We start from the raw sequence: 20,969 nt of genomic DNA, 5'->3' as shown, positions 1-20,969 counted from the left end.
CCCCCCTGTAAAAACCTTTTGACTCTAAAAGGGTAACAAAATGAAATTTACATTTTGAACATGGCTTTATGTTTCATTTCTGTTCTGGAGATGTATGCAAATTATCACATATTTAACAAGATGTCTTATTTGCATGTTTCACCATAACATTTAAAAAAAGAAAACCGTGAAAAATTTTACCATGCTAATATCCGTTGCTTTAAATATTTATTTTTAGTGTCTCTGCTTCAACCTCTGTATGCTTCCAATGCAGTTGGTCAGAGACCAGTTAAAGCTATAGTGCGTTGTTTCTGTCGCCCCCATGAGGAATTCTAAATAATGACAACAACACTGTCTGTGCATCCACACGATACTAGACTCTATTCTAATAATCTTAATTAGAATTGTAGCAACTCATTTGGAAATGGCTTGAATGTCAAAAAGTGACGCACTAAAGTTTTTAAGGCCCAGTGTTGTTACAGTTTCTGATTGGCCGCGACGAAGGACGCCCCGCCCTAAAACTAACAGCACTGGTAGAAGCATGCCGAGGCCTTTGCTCCATCTCTTGCTTAAGCTGCTCTCAGAAATCCTATTTCTTTTAGTTGTTTTGGTAAAGTAAGGCATTGAATGTTTGCGCATAGACTAGTTTAAACTCCATCAGTGTGATGGGTTCAGATGGGGACTACATCACTTTCTCCAGCTTAGTTAACTTGATGTCTAAATTTGTAGAAGGAAGTTGTTAATACGAAGGATAAATTAATAATGGTAAGGCTTTTTTAAAATGATTTAACGTTCTTGATCTTGAAGTTTTAACTATGTTTGCCAAGCTGCAAATGAGATGTTTAGTCATTGTTTCTATCATTTCCCTGATGATCACTCTGACACAGGGCCACGTGTATTTAAATGACATCAAGCCATGGTTTGGTCAGCTTAGGTTTGTTGAAAAACCACTGATTGTTTTTTCTTAGTTTCTGCAACATGAAGAATGGCTCGAGAAATGATTATCACTCTACTGTAATTAGCTTTGGAAGGTGATCCACAAGATTGACTGACTGATTCATGTCTTTATGGTGATGTGTAAAACCACTGCCTGATGTGTTTATAACTTTATTACAGTATAAATAAAATCAACTATTTTGATATGTGACCACATGCTGAAGGACTCTTTGCTTGACTGACAACCTGCTGTTCAGAGAATAATCTTGTCCTGATCAAGTGACACGACTTCTACCACCGACTCCAGATTTACTGTAGTGGTTTACCTTGATGTCGACTATATCGACAACCGTTCATGTCCGGGATTTGGTTCCGGTCCTTCCAGATGTCTCTCACTTCGGCCGGATGTCCGTCACTTTCCTCTTTCTTTTTGTTGGCATTCTAGACTGCTGTGGATTGGTTAACTGCTCCTCAGATCTCTGCAGGGTAAATCCAGACAGTTAGCTAGACTATCTGTCCAATCGGAGTTTTCTGTTGCACGACAAACAACTTTTGAATGTACGCATACACAACAAGTTCCTTCCTGAGACTATTTAGCAGTGGCGCCGAAGCTTAGTGTCACAAGACCATTGTAAATGGTTTAAAGAAATGCCAAAAAACCAGAGTTTCCTCCGCAGTGCTGCAGAGTCAGGTCCTTTCAACAGATGCATTCTGCGATAGGATTTAAAAAGGTCTGGGTTGTTTGCATTTCTTCAAACCAATCACAATGGTCTTAAGCTCCCGACGCAGGGAGGACCTTGTTTTGTTTGCACCCGGCAAAAGAAAACTCCACATACAATATGAAATGAAGTTATTTGTTGACACAATACTGTAACGTGAGCTATTAAAATTAGCTGAGAAGGTTAAACCCCAATGGCTCTGACCAGTGTATCACCATGTGAACTTCGTCCACAGCAATCCGACCAATCAGTCCCAAAACGGGGTTAAGAGTCAGTGTCCATGCGGTCAGTCACATATTGTCCTTTAGCTTTCCTGTTTAACTATTAACTTGGTAAGAGATTACAGAAACCAGTGGAACCTGATCCTACTGAAAAGAAAGAACTGGAACTTACTAATTGAAAAGAATACTCCTTGAAGAAACAGACTTTAAAAAGTTATATAAAAGCACTTAATTAAAAGGATATGACGAGGAAGAGAGATGATTGTAAAGTTGGGTCAGTGTACGTATTGTTATGGGGTTGAGGATTATTGAAATGGGTTGATGACTTAAAATGTAAAACAACAAATAAAAGGGTTTGGTATGTGTAAAATTAGAGATTTATTGTTGTGAATATTGCTTTTCATGTTGTAAATGAAATATGTATATGATGTATAAAGAAATGAGATAAAGTTGAACAAGTGGTGGGAAACATCACAAGCTTCGGCTTCATCCTGCTCCTTTCCGGACAGTTTTTGAAAATATTAATTGTAATGATATTTTTAATATTATTCGTAACACTTAAGAGAATCATAGTTAACAGCTACCTGTGGTTGCTACGGTTTCCGTGTTGCATGCCTTACAGGTTTATTGGCTGTGTTATAGCCAATCAGCAGAGCCGTGTCTGTAATTTCATGGTAAAAGGCAGAAGGGACACCTCAAGGACAAGTGCCTTGAAACTTGTTGAATTACTTGAAGAATAAATTAATTAAAGCCCCCCCACCCCCCCCCCCTTTTAGATTTATTGATCTATTTAATGTTCTTAGTGTTTTTTTATTGCTTCATTTGGTTTTCTTATTCAAATTAAATGGTATAAAAATGCATGTTTTGTATTTTAAAGAGTTGAATACATGTTTTTTTCCTTTAATTAATTTATTGAAAACATTTGCAGTTACAAACAACACATCCAAGGACACATACACACAACTACAAAATAAATACATAGACAAATCATATCACAGGGAGTCTGCAAAGTCCAGCAAGGCGAATCAACAAGCAGTCCAATTCATAGTATTACTCCCAGTAAATCATTCAGCCATGTGATGAATATATCTGTCTTCTGAACTTTACAGTTCTTTAAATATCTTATGGAGTCCAATAATTCATTGACTTCCCTCTCAAACACAGGAAAGAAAGGGTTCAAGCCCCTGAGCTTAGATTTATGGATGTGATATTTAGTGAGTATAAATAAAAGATTAACAATGAAATATGTTCCTTCCTTACCCGTCTTGAGCTCGACCGCACCAAAGAAAACATCCGTTTCCACAAAATAAGGAAACAAAATAGGTTTGGATAAATTCAAGGACATCTGACCAGAATCTTTCTGTGTAGGAACATTTCCAAAATAAATGGAAAATATCTTCATCTTACCTTTTACAGAAAGAGCATTCAGATTCCACATCTGGTTTATACCGCTTAAGCACCCACTTTGCTGGGTAGAATATGTGAATTCATTTAAATGTAACTTCTTTTTGTTGCTTTTTTTAATTAAAACTGATCATTACAGTCATTACAGTCAAGTACAATACAACGTAGGATAACAATTGACATTCATTACATCAAATTATACAGAGATACAATCATAGCCTCTACAGGCTTAGATGGTCATCAGCGCTATTACAAAACGAGCAGTTAGACTCAATATCCTGTTTGTATCTTTTAAGGATGGATTTTGCTGGGTAAAACCTGTGTATTAACTCAAACGAAACTTCTCTTACTTTATTCGCAACAAGGTATTTGAAAGGTAACAATGTCAGTCTGGAATAAAGCTCTAATTTTCCTGTTAATGCTGCGATTTTCTGTTGAGAAACACAAACCACCCACAGAAGTATCAGTTAATTTGATTAAATGAGTAAGTGTTTGGGGGGGGAGTACTACCCTTTCTTGAAATAAAAAAATACATATATTGTGGGAGAGCAACTCAATGACGTCTGAGCGTGCGACGGTGAGGAGTAAAAGGACCCCACTGTATGGTAACCACGCGCATGCGCATTGTAGACTTACGGTATCATTAGAGACCGAGACGTTTTGGTGTTTTCGCCGGTAACCGCGTATTATCTGTGGTCAACAACGCGTTACTCATACATTAAACAGGTAACGTTAAGTAAGTTAAGTACATTCTGCTGTGAAAACTAACTTGACAATGTGACTTTAAGTTAAATTTAATGTTTTCCTTCTCACGTGCTAAAGTGACGTGCTGCCTCTAATGTTGTGCTGGTTTTGTGCTTTAAATTCTTACATGTCATGGTAGTGTTCTAATTGTATTTTGTAACATAAGTCCTTAAATCTTGAAGACTTTAAAAGTGCTTTAAAGAAAAGCCTGACACAATTACTGAATGTTAACAAACGGGTAATTTTAGCAATGGTTGCTCCACCAGAGCCTCCTACGTGTGTGAGAGAGAGAGAAAAACCAAGAGTTAGTGTAAATTGTGTTAGTGGAATTTCTACCTGTCTATCTTCCCTTAAATGAACATGCCACCGTTTGTTGTAATGAGACTTATCACGGTCTCCCTTATAGTAATGGGACAACCGACTCTCTTACGCGAGTCCGTTGCTAGGATTCTATTCACCATAAGCTTACTAAAACAATGCATGCACTGAGACAAAAAATGCGTCGGCCCACCGATCTACAGCTAGGGGGGACCGTGGTAAGCCCAATTTCAACGACGGTGGCGTGTTCCTTTGAAGTACAGCAGATGCTCCTTTCCTTCCCACAGACATGTCGTGTTTTGGTGGTGACCCTAACTTCTGCCCAGAATGTGGGAATGTTCTTCCTCTCCCGGGAATAGGCTTCCAGGACACAGTCCGCTGTCCCCGCTGCTCCTTCTGCATCCCTGTAGCAGGTATCAACTCTGTCATGTCCGCTCACTTCTAAGCATGGACACCCTGCACGAGAGGGCACAGAAACTAGGGGTCGCCCGGTAGCGACACACTCCGATTCAGTGTTTACCAAGCCCCGGCACCCCCGCGCACATTGACTCTGATTATTATTATATTTAGGGTTCAAACCGCAAAGTGGTACAAGCCTTCTATGTTTTTTCTCTTTTAGTTATTATTAGGGTTCAAACCGCGAAACTTGCCAACTGCTCTATTACTGTATTGACCCAAATATAAAACAGGTTTGTTTGTTTTCCCTATGAATATGAAAAAGTGACAGGGTCCTATATTTGGGGTCTACACTTTTAAACCCCAATATACATTCACACAACAACAGGGGGCGCCAAATATCAGTTACCTGAATGTGCCTGTCAATCCAAACTGTCCACAGAGCCCGGGGGCTGAGACACGCTGAACGTCCCCAACAAAGCGGCTCAGCAGTAGTTAGCCAAGTTAGCAAACACATGAGAAGAAGCTGTGATGCTAACTTTTAATATGATGGTGATATACGCAGCCGGGTCGCTGCCAGTCAGCAGAGGAATGTGGAGTCGTGTAATGTAATGTTCAGAGATGGAGAGCCCAAAAATAGCATCTTAAAACAGAGTCAAAGAAAAGTTTGCTTCATTTGGTATAAATGCAGATAATTTTGCTTAGATTTGTCCTGGGTTTGAGATTTCTCCCTCCACCTTGAACAGTGGAGGTGCTCTAAGCATTGGAAATGTATCTTTTACAAGGTTTAACTACAAAGTGCTTTTCTTGAAACACTGGTCCTGGTACACTCAGTACTCCACACAAGGCCCTGTGAACAGTTTCAAGAAAATATTCCATATGTAAACTGCTGATATGATAGCTTCTTTCTAAAATGCTGTCCCCCAGAGTTCTCGGGACAGGAGATCCGCTCGACGATCATATTCAACCCTGTGGAGCAGTCTTCGTTGGCTCTAGAGGACGAGGACAACTCTGAACTGAAGGGTGCTGTGGTAAGAAGAGACTGTGTGTGTGTGTGTGTGTGTGTGTGTGTGTGTGTGTGTGTGTGTGTGTGTGTGTGTGTGTGTGTGTGTGTGTGTGTGTGTGTGTGTGGGTGTGGTCTCAGAAATAATTGCGATTAACAATGTAATTGTCTCTTTCAGTCAGAGTAGAACACATTTATTTATTACTTGTTTTTAAATAAAAGTTTTGAATGAATCCCAGGACACATCTTTTGGTTATATCCCTGGTGTGTGACTCAGATAATGAAATAACACAAACACACAGCCTATGAAGTAAACCCCGCCTCTTTATTATCGTAAAACATTGTTTCTAACTGTACACCCCCCCTTTAATTGTTTTTGTTTTGAATGTGTATAGGGTCAAGTACCAACAACTAACAATTGAATTAAAAAAGTTCTAAACAAAATCAACAATTACCATTCATACGCCTTAAGACCTTAGCTAATGTCAGCAATTAATTGCAGTTAAACAATGAAACCGCGATTATGTTAACTAAAAATTGACATTTATGTCAGAATTGTTACAGGCCTGGCTGTGCGTGTGACGCTACCAGCTGGACTTGTTGTTATTATTATTATTATTATTAACGCGTTGACCTGCTCCCTCTAGATTGACCGGCGCTGCTCTCGATGCAATAAAGAGGGGATGGTTTACCACACCAGGCAGATGAGATCAGCAGATGAAGGACAGACTGTCTTCTTCACCTGTATACACTGCAGGTAATCCCTCTGAACACGCTGGGGGTTGAGGGACTGAATTCAAACAGTGTGTGCTGCTGTGTGATCTTTTATGATTTTGGTGTTCCAGGTATCAAGAGAAGGAGGACTCCTGAGAACAAGTCCAACTCGCCTTCTCCGTTCCTCTCCATGCTTGTGCTCTCATGCTGCTGTCAGATGCTAACCCAACACATGGATTGTAAATATAACAGTGGGTGGTTTATCTTACTGTTCTGGAATTATTAGCATTCACACTTTGAATAAAGTTTGACAATTTAATCTTAACTCTGGGTCCATTGGCTATCTTTTCTGCCTGTGCTCTCAGTTGCTTCTTGCAGTCTTGGTCAGTGGGTGAAGTGCACTTGGGTCTAATGGAAATACTATGGCTCAGTTGTCATTAGCGCCGTTCTTCTGCCTCGCCGCTCTGCATAAAATGCACGCACGCGGAATGTGTGGGCAGAGATGTTAATCCGGCAGCAAAGGTATTAACAGTAAAACAGGTAGTAACTAAAACCACATGCTGGGGAGATATTATGCCACCGTTGTTTGGTTCGGTGTTAAAAAAAACAGCAAGGCAGACGTAATGGCGGCTCTTCTTCAGGGCAACACGTTGAGTCTCTGTGGGAAAGAGGCTACAGATGCTGGGAGAAACAGTGGAAAGCTGCAGGAAAAAAGCTTGTGAGAGGAACATCAAGTTGAGTTTTTATTTGTTAAAATACAGTTTCCAGGGTTAAGGAACTTAAACAGCTGAAAAAGAGTTGTTTGTAATGTTATTAAAGCTGCATAAATCCGTTTGGCTTCTAGGGACATCAAACAGGCTGTAAACACAACACTGACATATTTTCAGCTTGTAAAGTTATGAGGAATATGTAACAAGAACCAGAGTGACAGTATTTGGAGACCTTCATCAGGTGGGTACAATGTATTACCTTCTTTCAGCTTTGTATTACAGTTGTCTCTAGATCTAAATCATGCTATAGATTTTTATAGAAGACAGTGTATCAATATTTAATTGATGTGGAGTATGTTAAATACATTTAATAAAAATGTATACCTGTAGAGTCCAAAATGATGAATGGTCTGAGAGAGACATTTTTTAGCTATTATCATAGACTGTGAAAAAAGGATAAGTTAAGTAAAAGAAATGTATTTTTTTCCAGAAATTGGTGCCTTCTAGGCCTAGAAAAGCCAGGAAATGTGTTTTTGAATCATGTGGATAAACGACACCAAATCACAAAATGCACTTTCTTCGCTCAACCGAAAAGTCAACCGAAAATCAATATTTCTGAAGTAAAAGGTGAACAGTCCTGTACCCTGGGGGGTTAGTGGGGAGCTCCATTTTAAAATTGAGGGAGAAACACAAAGTTTGCAACTCCAGGCCAAGGTGTTATTACCTCACCTATCCAGTTTTTCTTTGGCTGGCTTTGGGTAAAGACAGTCCCACCTAAAGAAACCCCCTATGGACGGATTGAAAACATGCGAAACTAGCTGGCTAGAAAAAACTACAGATGACGCAAAAATCTTCGTTTTGCATCATTGAAAGATTTTTTTCCGGACCCACAATACAGAGATCTGTCGTCTCAGGGGGACATGAGGGAGTAAAGCACGGCCATTCGAAAATACTACCGGGTTTCTACTGACACAAAGCTTAATGCTAAATTGGTGAAATATCCCTTTAATCACAGTCTACGCGCTCTGAGCTCAGTCCAGCATGTGGCGGGAAGGCGCTTTTCAGCTTGTTCGACCACCGCCATTGAAAACCACCGAAGAAGAAGACAACCAACAGGGACGCCCTTGTGGAAGTCACGTGCCCTGCAAACATGGCTTTACGGCGAAAGAGAACTGCCGAATGACAACAATGCAATGAGATAGTTTATCCTATTAAAATACCTTAACTGTCAGGAATTCGTAGACATTTTATATCTGTCTTCACGGTAAATAAAGTTTATTTTTTTATATACAAGCTAATACACTAATATAAAGAGCTTTGTCCCCTGTAGTTGGTTTGTTGTGAGTTAACGGTAGCTAACGTTACTTTTTGGAAAAAGCTGTTAGCATACTGTCACGCTCAAATAAAAATTAAACGTACAATATACGTGTACCGAACCAAAGTGTTGATGCAAAGAATAAAAGCTCACCAGTCATGTCTAATTAGATCATTAAATACATTAAGGGCTGACCAAAGACACAATAAAGTACTAGATTTTTTAAAGGGTATTTGGTGCGACTTTCCCCTCGTGGGTATGAACGACATACCAGTTAGACCGAATGGTCGTGTTTACAGTGAGCGTGCATTCATTGAGATTTGTCTTTATTTTGGTAGATAATGAAGCTACGTGTCCATCTGCAGTGTAAGAATCTGCATGAATACCTGCGAGAGCTGAGTCCTGAAATATTGGACCGACTGTACAACCACCCAGCAACATGTCTGGCTGTCTACAGGTTTGTTGGCCGGAACACATACTGTAGTGATGCTCATGGTGTTGCTGTGACATATGACTCCCGGGGACTTTGGTGTGTCAGATTATATGTGTTCGATCTTCTACAGGGACCTCCCCTCTCTGGCCAAGAACTATGTGATGCGTATGCTGTTCCTGGACCAGCCTCTCCCGCAGGCAGCACTGGCATTGTGGGTGAAAATAGACAGTCAGAAGTAAGTTTAGTCTTCATTACACCTGTAGCAGCTTTGTCAGTAGGATGAACCACTTTGTTTGCACTCTTGTACCATGTTGTAACATTTCTCGCAGTATCTCCCTGTTGGCAGGCGGTTTTATTTATTATTCTTTCTTTTTTAATTTTATTTACATCCACATGGGTTTTCTAAAAACCTCTGTGATGAATGCTGTGTTAGCTGTTGTAAGCAGCCAGCCAGTCAGTCTCCTGAAAGGTTTGAGCAGCAGAAGCTATCATTCACCCGGTACCAAGTACCTGAATTAGGGATGCACCAATCCAGCTCCTCCTCTCTGATACAGACTCTGCTACCTCATCTCAGGGTGTCCTCGGATAAAGAATAGAGCTTTGTTGCGATATAATGCTATAAAGAGGTTACTTGATTATCAAGAAAAATGCAGAGAATAAGCAACTAAAACTTTGAAATATTTATTTTTTAAACTTAAATATACAAAGTTAAAGGAACATAAGAAATAAATTGCCCAATACCTTTTTAACATTACTTATATCACAAAACCAAATTCTTATATTCTATTAAATTAATACATTTTGTATGCCATTATGAACAAACAATGACATTCAATTTTGGTGTCAAATAATACACACACACACACACACACACACACACTCACACACACACACACACACACACACACACAGACTGATCACTGGTAAGGTAATATGAGGCCAGGACTTTCTGTGTGACTACAAGCAGAGTCAGCAGCCTGCTGGGACTGATTGAATGTAAAAATGGATTTTATCATGGCATTGGAAACGATTAGTCGTGTTTTCTGGTTTAATCAAAAGGTATTCAGTGTTGGGATGCATCGATTTGATAAACCAGATCTATATTAGGGCCGACGCTGACCTTATTAAGTGGCTCAGGTATCGGCCATAACATAGTCTACATTCACGACATTCCACTTCCAGGATTGCTCTGTTGCCGACAGAAATGCGACTGGATGCCTGTCCTCTTCTTCTTCCTTTGCGTTGGCATTCTAACCTCCGGTGGATTTAGGAGGACTATGGTTAACTGCTCTTGAGATCTCTGCAGAGTAAATCCAGACTGCTAGCTAGACTATCTGTCCAATCTGAGTTTTCTGTTGCACGACTAAAACAATGTGCACGTTCCACCAAAACCAGTTCTTTCCTGAGACTATTTAGCAGAGGTGCCGTTGCTCCATCTGGCGCTTAGCACCACCCAAGACGATTATGATTGGTTTAAAGAAATGTCAATTAACCAGAGCTTGTTTTTTTCCCAACCTTGAATGCTGTGTGGACTAGCCGACCTTCCTCTGCAGCTCTGTATGCCTGGACTTTGTTATATCCTATAATGGCATAAGTGTAGTCTTTTCCTGGTGTAATTCAAATACATTTTGTTCAAATCCAAATTCCCACCATGTTGTCTTTTTGCTAATAGTATCCCAGTAAGTTTTTCTATTTCATTGGTTGTTCTATTTGAAAATCATCTATCTGTAATTAACTCTTTGTAGTGAAACAAATGGGATAATTGCACCGAGAGATTTCGGTGCAAATCACATTATTTGCATCTGATTCCTCTTTCACACCAATAACCGGGGTTGGATCAACCCTGATTTTGGAAAGTCAAACCAAGCCAGTCAACACGGGTTGATCCCTGGTCATGACAAGTCAGACAGGACCTGGGACAACCTGGAACCATGCATACCATAACCTCACGGCAGGAGGTTATGGTTAAGCAAATATCACGATATTCTCGATCAAATGCCTTGATGACGATATTGCGACGATATTGTATGGTTGACTGTCGGTGCTTTAAAAAAATGATTCACATGAATCACAAATAACTTTCAAACACTCAACAGATGATTTTTGTAGATACGGATGCTCTTTTCTCCTCTGCATTTCAGGCATTGCAGTGGAAGAGGTTAACAAGGAAGTAGCTGCTCTAGTATTGATTCATGACCATTTTAAGGAGAGGGGGAAACATTTCTCTTGTTTGATATTAAAGCTAAAGTGTGTATCTATTTCATATTAATGCACTCTCGCTACATTCAAGCCATTGCCACGAGTTACTACAAAGCTAATTAAGCCCACCACAACACCCACACAACTCTTTCTGTATTTCTCAGTATGGGTGTGTTTTCACGCACAATAGCTTGAGTGAAGCGTTTTACGGCACCACTGAGAAAGGAAACCGCAGCTTTGGAGACCAGGACGATCCAAAAATGACAAGATAATGACCTCCTCATGAAGAGAAGTGGTGTGCGATCACAGAAGGCAGGTGTCACGTGGATGCTCCGAGCCTCCCACGGTGTTGTCATTACTTAGAATTCCTCACATGAGTGACAGAAACTATGCTTGGACGTTAAAGTTGAGCTTTGCTGTCTGCTTCCTGATTCATTAAAAAAATAGAATTCTCTTGAGGCAGCGGCCACAATGAATTGAATAGATCTGATTTGCTTTTCCCAGGCAGCATTTTTCCAACTGAAACTCCGCTAACGCTCTGTAAAATGTATCCGAGTCAACTTCGGAGAACAGGCTGAGCTTTGAACATCCAGTGTCAGTTTCTTTGGCAGTGAGAACTATGCGCCTGTGTTACTACAGTAAAAGTGTGCACACACACACGATAACACCCTGCTGTGATCAGAAAGAATGTCTCTTTGCATGTTTTTTTCCCTCTTGGCATGGGTGTGCTTCCCTACATGGGACTTAGACACAAGGAAGACAAGTGAGGGAAATGTGGATGCAATTAGCAGGCTCTCTGTGAGTTAGTATGATGGGATCGGTTCATTTGAGGGATAATGTCACCACCAGGATTGTATTTCTTACCGGGGGAAACCGCCTCCTAAACATCTTTAAGGTGAAAGGAATTTCAGGGTTAGCAGCTCTGTTATCCCCGATTGAGCTGGAGAATAACTGTGACTTCACATTTCAGATAAAAACAGTTGTGTTCATTATGAGTTTCTTTGTCTGCTTGCAGGGATCATGATGAGTGTGTCTCGGTGTTGGCAGGACTCCGCCTTTGGCACAGCCAGCAGCTGCAGGGGGGTCTGCAAGGCTACATTTTAAATCCAGTGTTCAAAGACAACCTGAGGATAGCTCTGCTCGGCGGGTAGGTCACAGTCTTCGATCATCTTCTTTCTCACTCTGTTTTCACAAAGCAATTACTCCACGAGGAAAATTCAGCTATTGCGAACACCTCTGTGTCGATGGAAATGTTCTGGGATCCAACCAGGGGTCAGCAACCTTTAGTAGCAGCTTTACCAAAAAGAGTTTTAGGAAATGTTAAAGTGTCCTCTCTTAACCGCACGCCAAAATGACCTCTGTCACAGTAATTGGCATAGGCACAATGTATTATTTAAGGCAGTTTGATTGACTTTTACCCCCCACCACATTTAATGAAGACCCGTCCTACACTGATTGGCTCTTACTCTTTGCCTTCTTCACAGAATGCAATGCAAAGGGGAAAAAAGAACACTGCTATGAATGGCAGGCTTAATCCGGCACATTAATACTATTTCTAATACAGTTCATTCAGCTGACGCTTTTATCCAAAGCGACTTACAATTGCTAAGTATGTCAGAGGTCGCGCACCTCTGGAGCAACTAGTGGTTACAGTGAGGAAAATAAGTATTTGAACACCCACTCCCACTTAGAAATCATGGAGGGGTCTGAAATTGTCATCGTAGGTGCATGTCCAATTTGAGAGACAAAAAAATCCAGAAATTACATTGTATGATTTTTTAACTATTTATTTGTATGATACCCCTGCAAATAAGTATTTGAAAACCTGAGAAAATCAATGTTAATATTTGGTACAGTAGCCTTTGTTTGCAATTACAGAGGTCAAACGTTTCCTGTAGTTTTTCACCAGGTTTGACACACTGCAGAAGGGATTTTGTCCCACTCCTCCACACAGATCTTCTCTAGATCAGTCAAGTTTCTGGGCTGTCGCTGAGAAACACGGAGTTTGAGCTCCCTCAAAAGATTCTCTATTAGGTTTAGGTCTGGAGACTGGCTAGGCCACGCCAGAACCTTGATATGCTTCTTACAGAGCCACTCCTTGGTTACCTGGCTGTGTGCTTTGGGTCATTGTCATGTTGGAAGACCCAGCCTCGACCCATCTTCAATGCTCTAACTAAGGGAAGGCGGTTGTTCCCCAAAATCTCGCAATACATGGCCCCGGTCATCCTCTCCTTAATACAGTGCAGTCGCCCTGTCCCATGTGCAACTACCTCAAACAGGTACATCTAATTTTGGATAATAAATGGAGTGGAGGTGGACATTTTGAAGTCAGACTAACAGGTCTTTGAGGTTCAGAATTCTAGCTGATAGCCAGGTGTTCAAATACTTATTTGCAGCTGTATCATACAAATAAATAGTTAAAAAATCATAGCTTGTAATTTCTGGATTTCTTTTTACAGTTATTTTCCTCACTTTATGTGTCTTGCTCAACATTGGTTGACGTATCGCAGTGGGAATTGAACCCAGATCTCCCACACCAAAGGCCATGTGTCATATCCACTGCGCCAATATCTCACTTCCACAGGACAAGTTTTCAAGTTAGATTTTGTAATAGTTTTGACACATTTGAGCTGTGAGTGTAGTTCTATAGCAACAGTTGTCCCCTGCTGTGTGGGCACACAGGGGCAAAGCGTGGGCAGATGAGGGCAGCTCACTGGGTCCCGACCGCCACGCACGGGACATCGAGAGTCTGGACCGCTACGCCATCGAGCGCTGGGAGGTCATCCTGCATTTCATGGTGGGTTCTCCCTGTGCTGCTGTCAGTCAGGACCTGGCTCAGCTGCTGGTCCAAGCAGGCCTCATGAAAAGGTACGCCGCAGCAGTAATAACCCGCTGAAGTTTGTTTATTCACTTTAAAATCTTCCACTCAGTACATATCTTGGTCAGTTTGTTGGTTAACATTATCAAAAATGTCTTTGTATTCTATTGGAAAAGATATCATTGTCCATAACATATAATTATCAGATTTAATTCAACCTAAATATTGATGTTAGTGTTGGCCTCAGAAAGCGTATCCTTTGCTACTTTTGAAATAATTCCAAGTTGGAACCGGTTCTCGATGCCAAGATAATCTGAAGCCTGTGCGTGAGCAGAATCCATCATCAAAGGATGTATAAAGAAAGGAGCGTTAACTCCATAGATGTTTAACTCTAGGTTGAGGTCTAGCTGTGTTAGTGCTACAGAATGCATGTGGCCCACGTTGTCCTGTCCTGTGCTCTGTTTGTCAGTGAAGCAGGAGAGGCGCCATACATCACCTCGGCGGGATTCCAGTTCCTGCTGCTGGACACAGCTTCTCAGCTGTGGTACTTCACCCTGCAGTACCTCAAAACCGCTCAGGTACCGCCGGATGTTCTGTAGGCGCGAGGAATAAACTTAAAAATCGTGCGTATCGCAAGTTAAGGTTTTTTGGTGACGGATTTTGAAATCGATTCTTTTCCCCAGAATTGATTTTTTTACTTTTTTAATTTTTTTAACCAATGATTGACCTCAATATTTTCGGTTTCTGCTAACGACGACTACATCAGGTCTGTTTCCAGAAAAACAGGAACACGTCATGTTAATGTCAGACTGATTGACACGTGATGTTTATTCTTCTTAGAAAACTTATATATATTTGTTAAAGAAGTAAAAGAAAACCCAACACTCGAATAAATCGAATTGTAATACAATAAATGAAAATCCCAGTATCGCAGTATAGTAAATCCAATCAGGAAAGCATTGAATCGTGACAGAAGCATAACGCCCCGCCCTAGTCATCTGTTACTCTCACCTGATCAGCTTTAAAGAAATTGGACCAGTGGTCGTCATCCATGTAGCATTAAGGCTCTAGAGTCTCTAAAGCCTGTCATTATTCTGATTAGCTCATATTCAGCAGAGAGGATTGTAATCAGTGACTGTTTGTGCCAGACTCGGGCTAACGGCCTGTATGAGCCTGATCAATATCCATTACTGGGAATGGAATGAATAGAAAATAAAGGACAAAGTAAGCCTAACTATCCATTTCATGGCAGTTCACCCTTGAAAGTGCAGCATAAAGGGATACAGTGCAGGGACAAAGTCATTCTGACTGAGAAACCTTTGTATGACAGCAGGTTAATTCAACCCGTTCCCTTTTGTTCTGCCCGTTCTGAATAATCATCATTTGCCAGTAAAATAGAAAAGGGAACAGGAACAATGTTTCAAATCTGAATCTTTTAGGCTAATGAATTGATAAATAAAGGTTAATTACTTTCCCATCACAATTGTATTTCTAGCAGTGTAGACAATGTAAGTGAACAGCTGAGTGAATATTTGTTTTAATAATGTAACAATAATAATTGTTAAGGATAAAAAAGATTATTCGTCCTTTGAGGCTCTTCTTTCAGATTTTATATTAGTAAAAACTGTATTTATGATATGAGGGGTGAGTATCACAAGAACTGAATTGTGGATATCTAGAAGAATCTCTAATTCTATAGACGGACATCTCAGTGTATAAGATCTGTAAATGTGTAGACAGATCTGTAAATTTATTTTACTAATTGTTTATTAATTAGAATTTTCATAGTTAGGCTATAATTGCTGCTAAACACAACCGGCACACAAATCGCAAGCTCAGGGCACAGCAGGCAGGTTGCTTTACTGTTACTGATGACTTGTCTGTCTTTTCAGCTTTTGGAGCATAAATAATATCTATGCACACCACTTACAGATTTGTCTACACATTTGCAAATCTCAGTTCATTTGGAGATTCTTTTACACATTTACAAATCTGATTACGCACACACAGAATGAGATCCAGCTGCACAACTCCCCACAAACCTAATTATTGCAAATAGTTTTGCTAGAATAATGGCTCCATAATTTACCATATGAGCAAATATGGGCAATTCCAATTCTTGTAAGTGTTTTTTGTCAGAGGCCTATTTGTTCATGGTGGCTATTATTTGAATAGCTGCCTTTATTTGTGAATGTCAACTTGTATATTGTTGATAATCTGTGTCTTGCAGTCCAGAGGGATGGAACTGGTGGAGATCCTGTCATTCTTATTCCAACTCAGCTTCTCCACTCTTGGCAGAGTGAGTGCACAGCTGTGTGTGTGCGTGTGTGCGTGTGTGTGTGTGTGCGTGTGTGCGTGTGTGTGTGTGTGTGCATGTGTGTGTGTGTGTGCGTGTTACTGATCATTCATTGCCTATGTGCCCCAGGATTACTCGGTGGAGGGCATGAGCGAGTCATTACTCACCTTCCTGCAGCACCTGCGGGAGTTTGGGCTGGTGTTCCAGAGGAAGGTGAGGTCCTTGGTCTGAGATCCACTAACCCTTACCATACTGTCAGCAGCTCTTCCTCACATCTCCTTCACATGAGAAGAAACTGTAATGATCCTCCATCATCATGGTATACACCTGAGGCCTGTACTACAAACCCAGGACATTAGAGATCAACCCGAGTGAAAGCACCGCCCACTGACCCATCAATACTCGGTTAATAATGCCGTCATCGTTCTTAGAAGATCAGCTGAGGCTCGGTGTGTGGAGAGAGAGAGAGGTGCCCTCATGAAGTTAAAACATTTAGAGACAACCACCCCGTCAACATTCCTCGATGGGTATCTTTATCAAAGATATAGATTTTAGGCAGAGGGTATTACTTATAGGCCATTTGTGTTTTACGATGATAAAAGTACTGATAATTAAAATGGAGTCTGGTGGGTTTGCTGATGGTGATTTCGACCTTAAATTAATTCATTAATATAAAAACATATTCAGCAGTTGGCTGAGTGAGTTTAGCCTACAGGAATAACGTATAGGTCGTCTTCTTGAGTCATGTGTTGCCAATGCATGCATTTGAATATTTTTTTATATATACTTTTTGCTCTCAGATTGCTTCCCACTGCCAGGGTAGCAACGACAATAATAGGCTAAAGCAACTGCAGTTAATGGAAAGCACAAGTGTTATCATGGTCAAATTTGGTCTTGACTGATGGGGAAGTGATACTAATAAGCGTTGTGATTTACACATTTACAGCGTTGGCTTTTTGTGCCAGCTTTCCTTCCTGGGTTAGGAAGCAGCGACTGTATTGCATTTTGCCTGTTTAACCATGTGTTCTTCATGTTTATGTAGAATTATAGTTTGCTCTTGTAATGTACAATTTGCAGCTCTGGTAGATGTTTGTGATTGGTCATGCTGTGCAAACACCGCCTCTTTTATGTGAACGGTAGTACTTCAAGTAGAAAATTTCAAAAGATACAGACAATTAAAATACAAAGAGAGCAAATGGTTTATATGATTTCTTTGCAAGCAACATTCAGAAAGATGAGCTGGGATTCAGGGAGATTATAGCAATAACAGCTTGCACATCACAGTCACAGCAGGAATGTTTGAGGCAATAGATAGCAAAAAGAAAAGTACCATAATTAAACTAAAAAACATGTTATAAAAGGGGTACTGCGTGGTGTAGCATTGTTTTTCCATGAAATATTACTAGGAAACAGAATAATACATTCAACAAGCAGCAGCAGTGATATGATTGTTGACAGCTGAACCAAATGTGTTTGTAATGAAGTCTTCTAGATGTGCTTGGGGTTTGATTTGATTTGATTTGATTTCCAAGGAAATGAACAGTATAGTGACCAGTAAAAACTATTTGAAGCATTTTTCGGGATTTAGCTGGGATTTGGTGAACTTGCAGCATGCAGCATGCACTAAAAATTCATCTTAGATTTTTGAACTAATACAGTAGGTCAGAAAAGTGAGGGAAAAAAATCCTGTCAAAACACATAACTATATTTTTACAGCAAGTCAGTGTTGCTTTTTGCAGCCGCCATCATGTCTTATGAAGCCAGAATAAGCGGAGACACAGAAAAGATGAAAGTGAACTAAACAATTAGAAAGAAGTAAAATTGGATTAGATATTCATGATAAGGATATATAGTTGTACAATTTTCTGTGTGTGTGTTGTCCTCAGAGGAAGTCGCGGCGGTATTACCCGACCAGGCTAGCCATCACTCTGGCTGCAGGAGTCACTACCAGCTCGTCCTCGTCCTCCTCCTCTACTCTGGCCTCCCCCCCTGGTACTGGAGACACCGGCTTCATTGTGGTAGAAACCAATTATCGCATCTACGCCTACACAAGTATGTCTGAACATGAGAAGCTTTTTGTGCTGCATGTTAACACTAATAAATCAATTTAAATCAATGTTTGAGTCCCCATTGAAATAAATCCATGCTGGAGAAGGCTGGGAGATTTAGAGATTGGGTTTGGGCCACAGCAGCTGACTGTGTACTGCACTACAGTGAAATCATTCCAACCAGTGAGTACGGCACTACGCAGGCCAGATGTATACAGCAGTCAGTCAGTGACAAGACGTAGACATTTTTGGGGAAAATGCTTATTTGCGTTCTTATTGAGAGTGAGACGTTCAGATGGATACCAATCTCATGTCTATGTGTTCAGGACGTGGTTAGCTTAGCATGAAGACTGAATGCAGGGGCAAAAAGGTAGCCTGGCCCTACATATGTTCAAAAATACATCAAGCAACTCCTCTAAAGCTTACCATGGGGGGGGGGGGGCGACACACACACACACTGCATGTGGTCCTGTCCGGGATCATTTTAAACTCTGTTTTTGAAGAGGGAGCAGTCGTGTTGATGATCGTCAGTCATTAGTCATGGATGATCTGGAGATCCTGTTTTATGGTGATTTATTGTATTAATCGGTGTTTTGTATTGTTTTGTCTGTATTTGAGTTTTGCGTTTTAAGGTATGCATCCATTGATAAGTTTGTGTTCTCTAGTGTCTTTTATGTAATTGATGAGTTATTGTATTTAAAAAAAAAAAAGTCTATATAGGGGCTAATTCACTTATGCTATAAATGTTGTGATGTGTGACATAGGTCTATGCTACATATTTGTCCCTATACAAATAAACATACACAAAAAAGGATGAAGAAGTCGGTGGATGGATGAGAAGCTGTACTGACGTGTTTGTGTGTCCCTCCCAGACTCGGACCTTCAGATCGCTCTGGTGGCTCTGTTCAGTGAAATGCTCTACCGCTTCCCCAATGTAGTGGTTGCCCAGGTAACCAGGGAGTCGGTGCAGCAGGCCATCGCCAACGGCATCACAGCACAGCAGGTATTCAACTACTGCACACACAATGTACTACTACGAAGGTGGGCATTGTAAATACCCTTTAAATCATTTTTGTCATTAAATGGCAGTACTACGAGAAATATTTATACACTTTTCATAGTGATTAGAATTTGTTTTCATTGAGTAATATATATGCTGCCATAATAGTGCCCAGTTGGCCCCCAAATACTGCAACTACTGCCCACACAATGTACTACTACGAAAGGGGGGCATTGTAAATAACCTTTAATAATTTTTGTCATTAAATGGCAGTACAATGAGAAATATTTATACACTTTTCATAGAGATTAGAATTTGTTTTCATAGAGTAATACATGTGCTGCCATAACAGTGCCAAATTGGCCCCCAAATACCAACATTTTCTCCTAGGTGTCCAATAAAATCCTAAAAAAATCAGTTAATACAGTTTCCTACCTGTATTTTGAATGTACACTACAGACATGGAGCTTATTTTAAGATTTAACCAAAAGTGTTAAAAAAGCACCTCAGCACTTTTATAAACTGGTGGTACCAGTGTAGTTACCAGGGAGGTGTGTGTTAAACCGAAACGGCACACATACATATCATACATGTCTGTATGATATGTAATGGGCATTTTTCTCACCCAACAGTGTGTGTGGATCAGATTTTCCTTAAAAACTTCCAGCTGAATATGAAAAATCTTTCTCTTCCCCTCCAGATTATCCACTTCCTGAGGACCAGAGCTCACCCTGTCATGCTCAAACAGGTACATCAAACCCATCCATTCTTCCTTCCCTCTAATAGTAATGCGTGGTTGTCCTGTAACGGCTCTGCACAGCATCTCCATGCTCCCTCTGTGTTCTTCAGACTCCTGTGCTGCCTCCGACCATCACTGATCAGATCCGCCTGTGGGAGCTAGAGAGAGACCGACTGCGCTTCTCAGAGGGTCAGTTTATCTTTCACTGTGTGTGCAGGCGCTGCCAATGCATGTTTGTCTTTGGTGTTTATGGATGACAGGCCTTTATTTTGTTATAGTATACATTATATTGTCATATCTTAGTAAAATGTCGTCTTGTGTTCTGATATGTTTCAGTTTTAATTAGCTGGGAATGTAAAGCTCAACCCTACATTTCATCTTCGCAGCAACACAGTCCTGTAATACTCTCCGTTGAAAACACAAATACTGTTTTCATTTACTAATTAATGCTCTCAGCTCTTTTTTTGATCACAAGTTTTATATTAAAGTTGACTATGGCCATTCTCTAAATTCATACATATTATGTTATATATTAAGTTATTCCTATGATCTAAGGCCTAATAAGAGCCATTTTTTCCTTTGTTGGTTCCCAAAGCAAATCATTTTCCCCTGCAGCGGCCAGTCATTTGTGCATGGATCAGGTGTGAGTGTCCAGGACAGGAAACATCACTACCTAAAATTTCCTTTGAGATGAATAAAGTATCAATCAATCCATCCATCAATCCATCACTGCCACAAGAAAGTTTTAAAACTGGGAAATGAAGCCCCACGCAGAAATGTAACAACAATAATTGTGAAAAATGATTGGGCCATTTCAGTGACTCTCACACAGCTCTGCAAAAAACACACACTCTGCTGTTAGCCCCAAACTCTCTCTGTCTACATGACAACACACACATCATTTCTACAAGTCTTCACCCTGGCCAGAGGGAAGGTTGTGACACTCTCTCTCTCTCTCTCTCTCTCTCTCTCTCTCT

At 40.5% G+C, this 20,969-nt stretch overlaps 3 protein-coding genes across 6 annotated transcripts in view; all 3 read left to right on the top strand.

Moving 5' to 3' along the window:
* vars2 (valyl-tRNA synthetase 2, mitochondrial) overlaps positions 1-1,455 on the top strand; it is a 47,311-nt gene extending 45,856 nt beyond the window's left edge. The window contains exon 31 of the mRNA XM_034891694.1: positions 1,423-1,455. The gene's annotated coding sequence lies outside the window, so the exon portion shown is untranslated. The remainder of the gene's footprint in view (positions 1-1,422) is intronic.
* Positions 1,456-3,838: 2,383 nt separating this feature from the next.
* polr1h (RNA polymerase I subunit H) lies at positions 3,839-6,759 on the top strand. 4 transcript variants are annotated; one of them, XM_034891729.1, is made up of 5 exons: positions 3,839-3,985; positions 4,609-4,734; positions 5,645-5,748; positions 6,368-6,477; positions 6,566-6,759. In XM_034891729.1, exons 2-5 carry the CDS (start codon positions 4,611-4,613, stop codon positions 6,588-6,590), a joined length of 363 nt encoding a protein of 120 aa, XP_034747620.1. In that variant the 5' UTR covers positions 3,839-3,985; positions 4,609-4,610; the 3' UTR covers positions 6,591-6,759. The 4 variants fall into 4 exon arrangements, with proteins under 4 accessions (XP_034747620.1, XP_034747623.1, XP_034747622.1 ...); XM_034891732.1 differs by having other exon boundaries at positions 3,843-3,864; XM_034891731.1 differs by having other exon boundaries at positions 3,873-3,995.
* A 1,441-nt stretch (positions 6,760-8,200) lies between these two features.
* gtf2h4 (general transcription factor IIH, polypeptide 4) overlaps positions 8,201-20,969 on the top strand; it is a 13,606-nt gene continuing 837 nt past the window's right edge. The window contains exons 1-12 of the mRNA XM_034891709.1: positions 8,201-8,408; positions 8,798-8,916; positions 9,023-9,127; positions 12,107-12,238; positions 13,774-13,959; positions 14,379-14,487; positions 16,140-16,208; positions 16,335-16,418; positions 18,092-18,257; positions 19,126-19,256; positions 19,954-20,001; positions 20,103-20,181. Coding sequence (XP_034747600.1) covers positions 8,801-8,916; positions 9,023-9,127; positions 12,107-12,238; positions 13,774-13,959; positions 14,379-14,487; positions 16,140-16,208; positions 16,335-16,418; positions 18,092-18,257; positions 19,126-19,256; positions 19,954-20,001; positions 20,103-20,181 — 1,225 coding nt within the window. The 5' untranslated portion in view covers positions 8,201-8,408; positions 8,798-8,800. The remainder of the gene's footprint in view (positions 8,409-8,797; positions 8,917-9,022; positions 9,128-12,106; positions 12,239-13,773; positions 13,960-14,378; positions 14,488-16,139; positions 16,209-16,334; positions 16,419-18,091; positions 18,258-19,125; positions 19,257-19,953; positions 20,002-20,102; positions 20,182-20,969) is intronic.

The sequence above is a fragment of the Etheostoma cragini genome, chromosome 14, assembly GCF_013103735.1.
Source record: "Etheostoma cragini isolate CJK2018 chromosome 14, CSU_Ecrag_1.0, whole genome shotgun sequence".
Taxonomy (NCBI): Eukaryota; Metazoa; Chordata; class Actinopteri; order Perciformes; family Percidae; genus Etheostoma; species Etheostoma cragini.
This window is presented reverse-complemented; position numbering and strand designations above follow the sequence as displayed.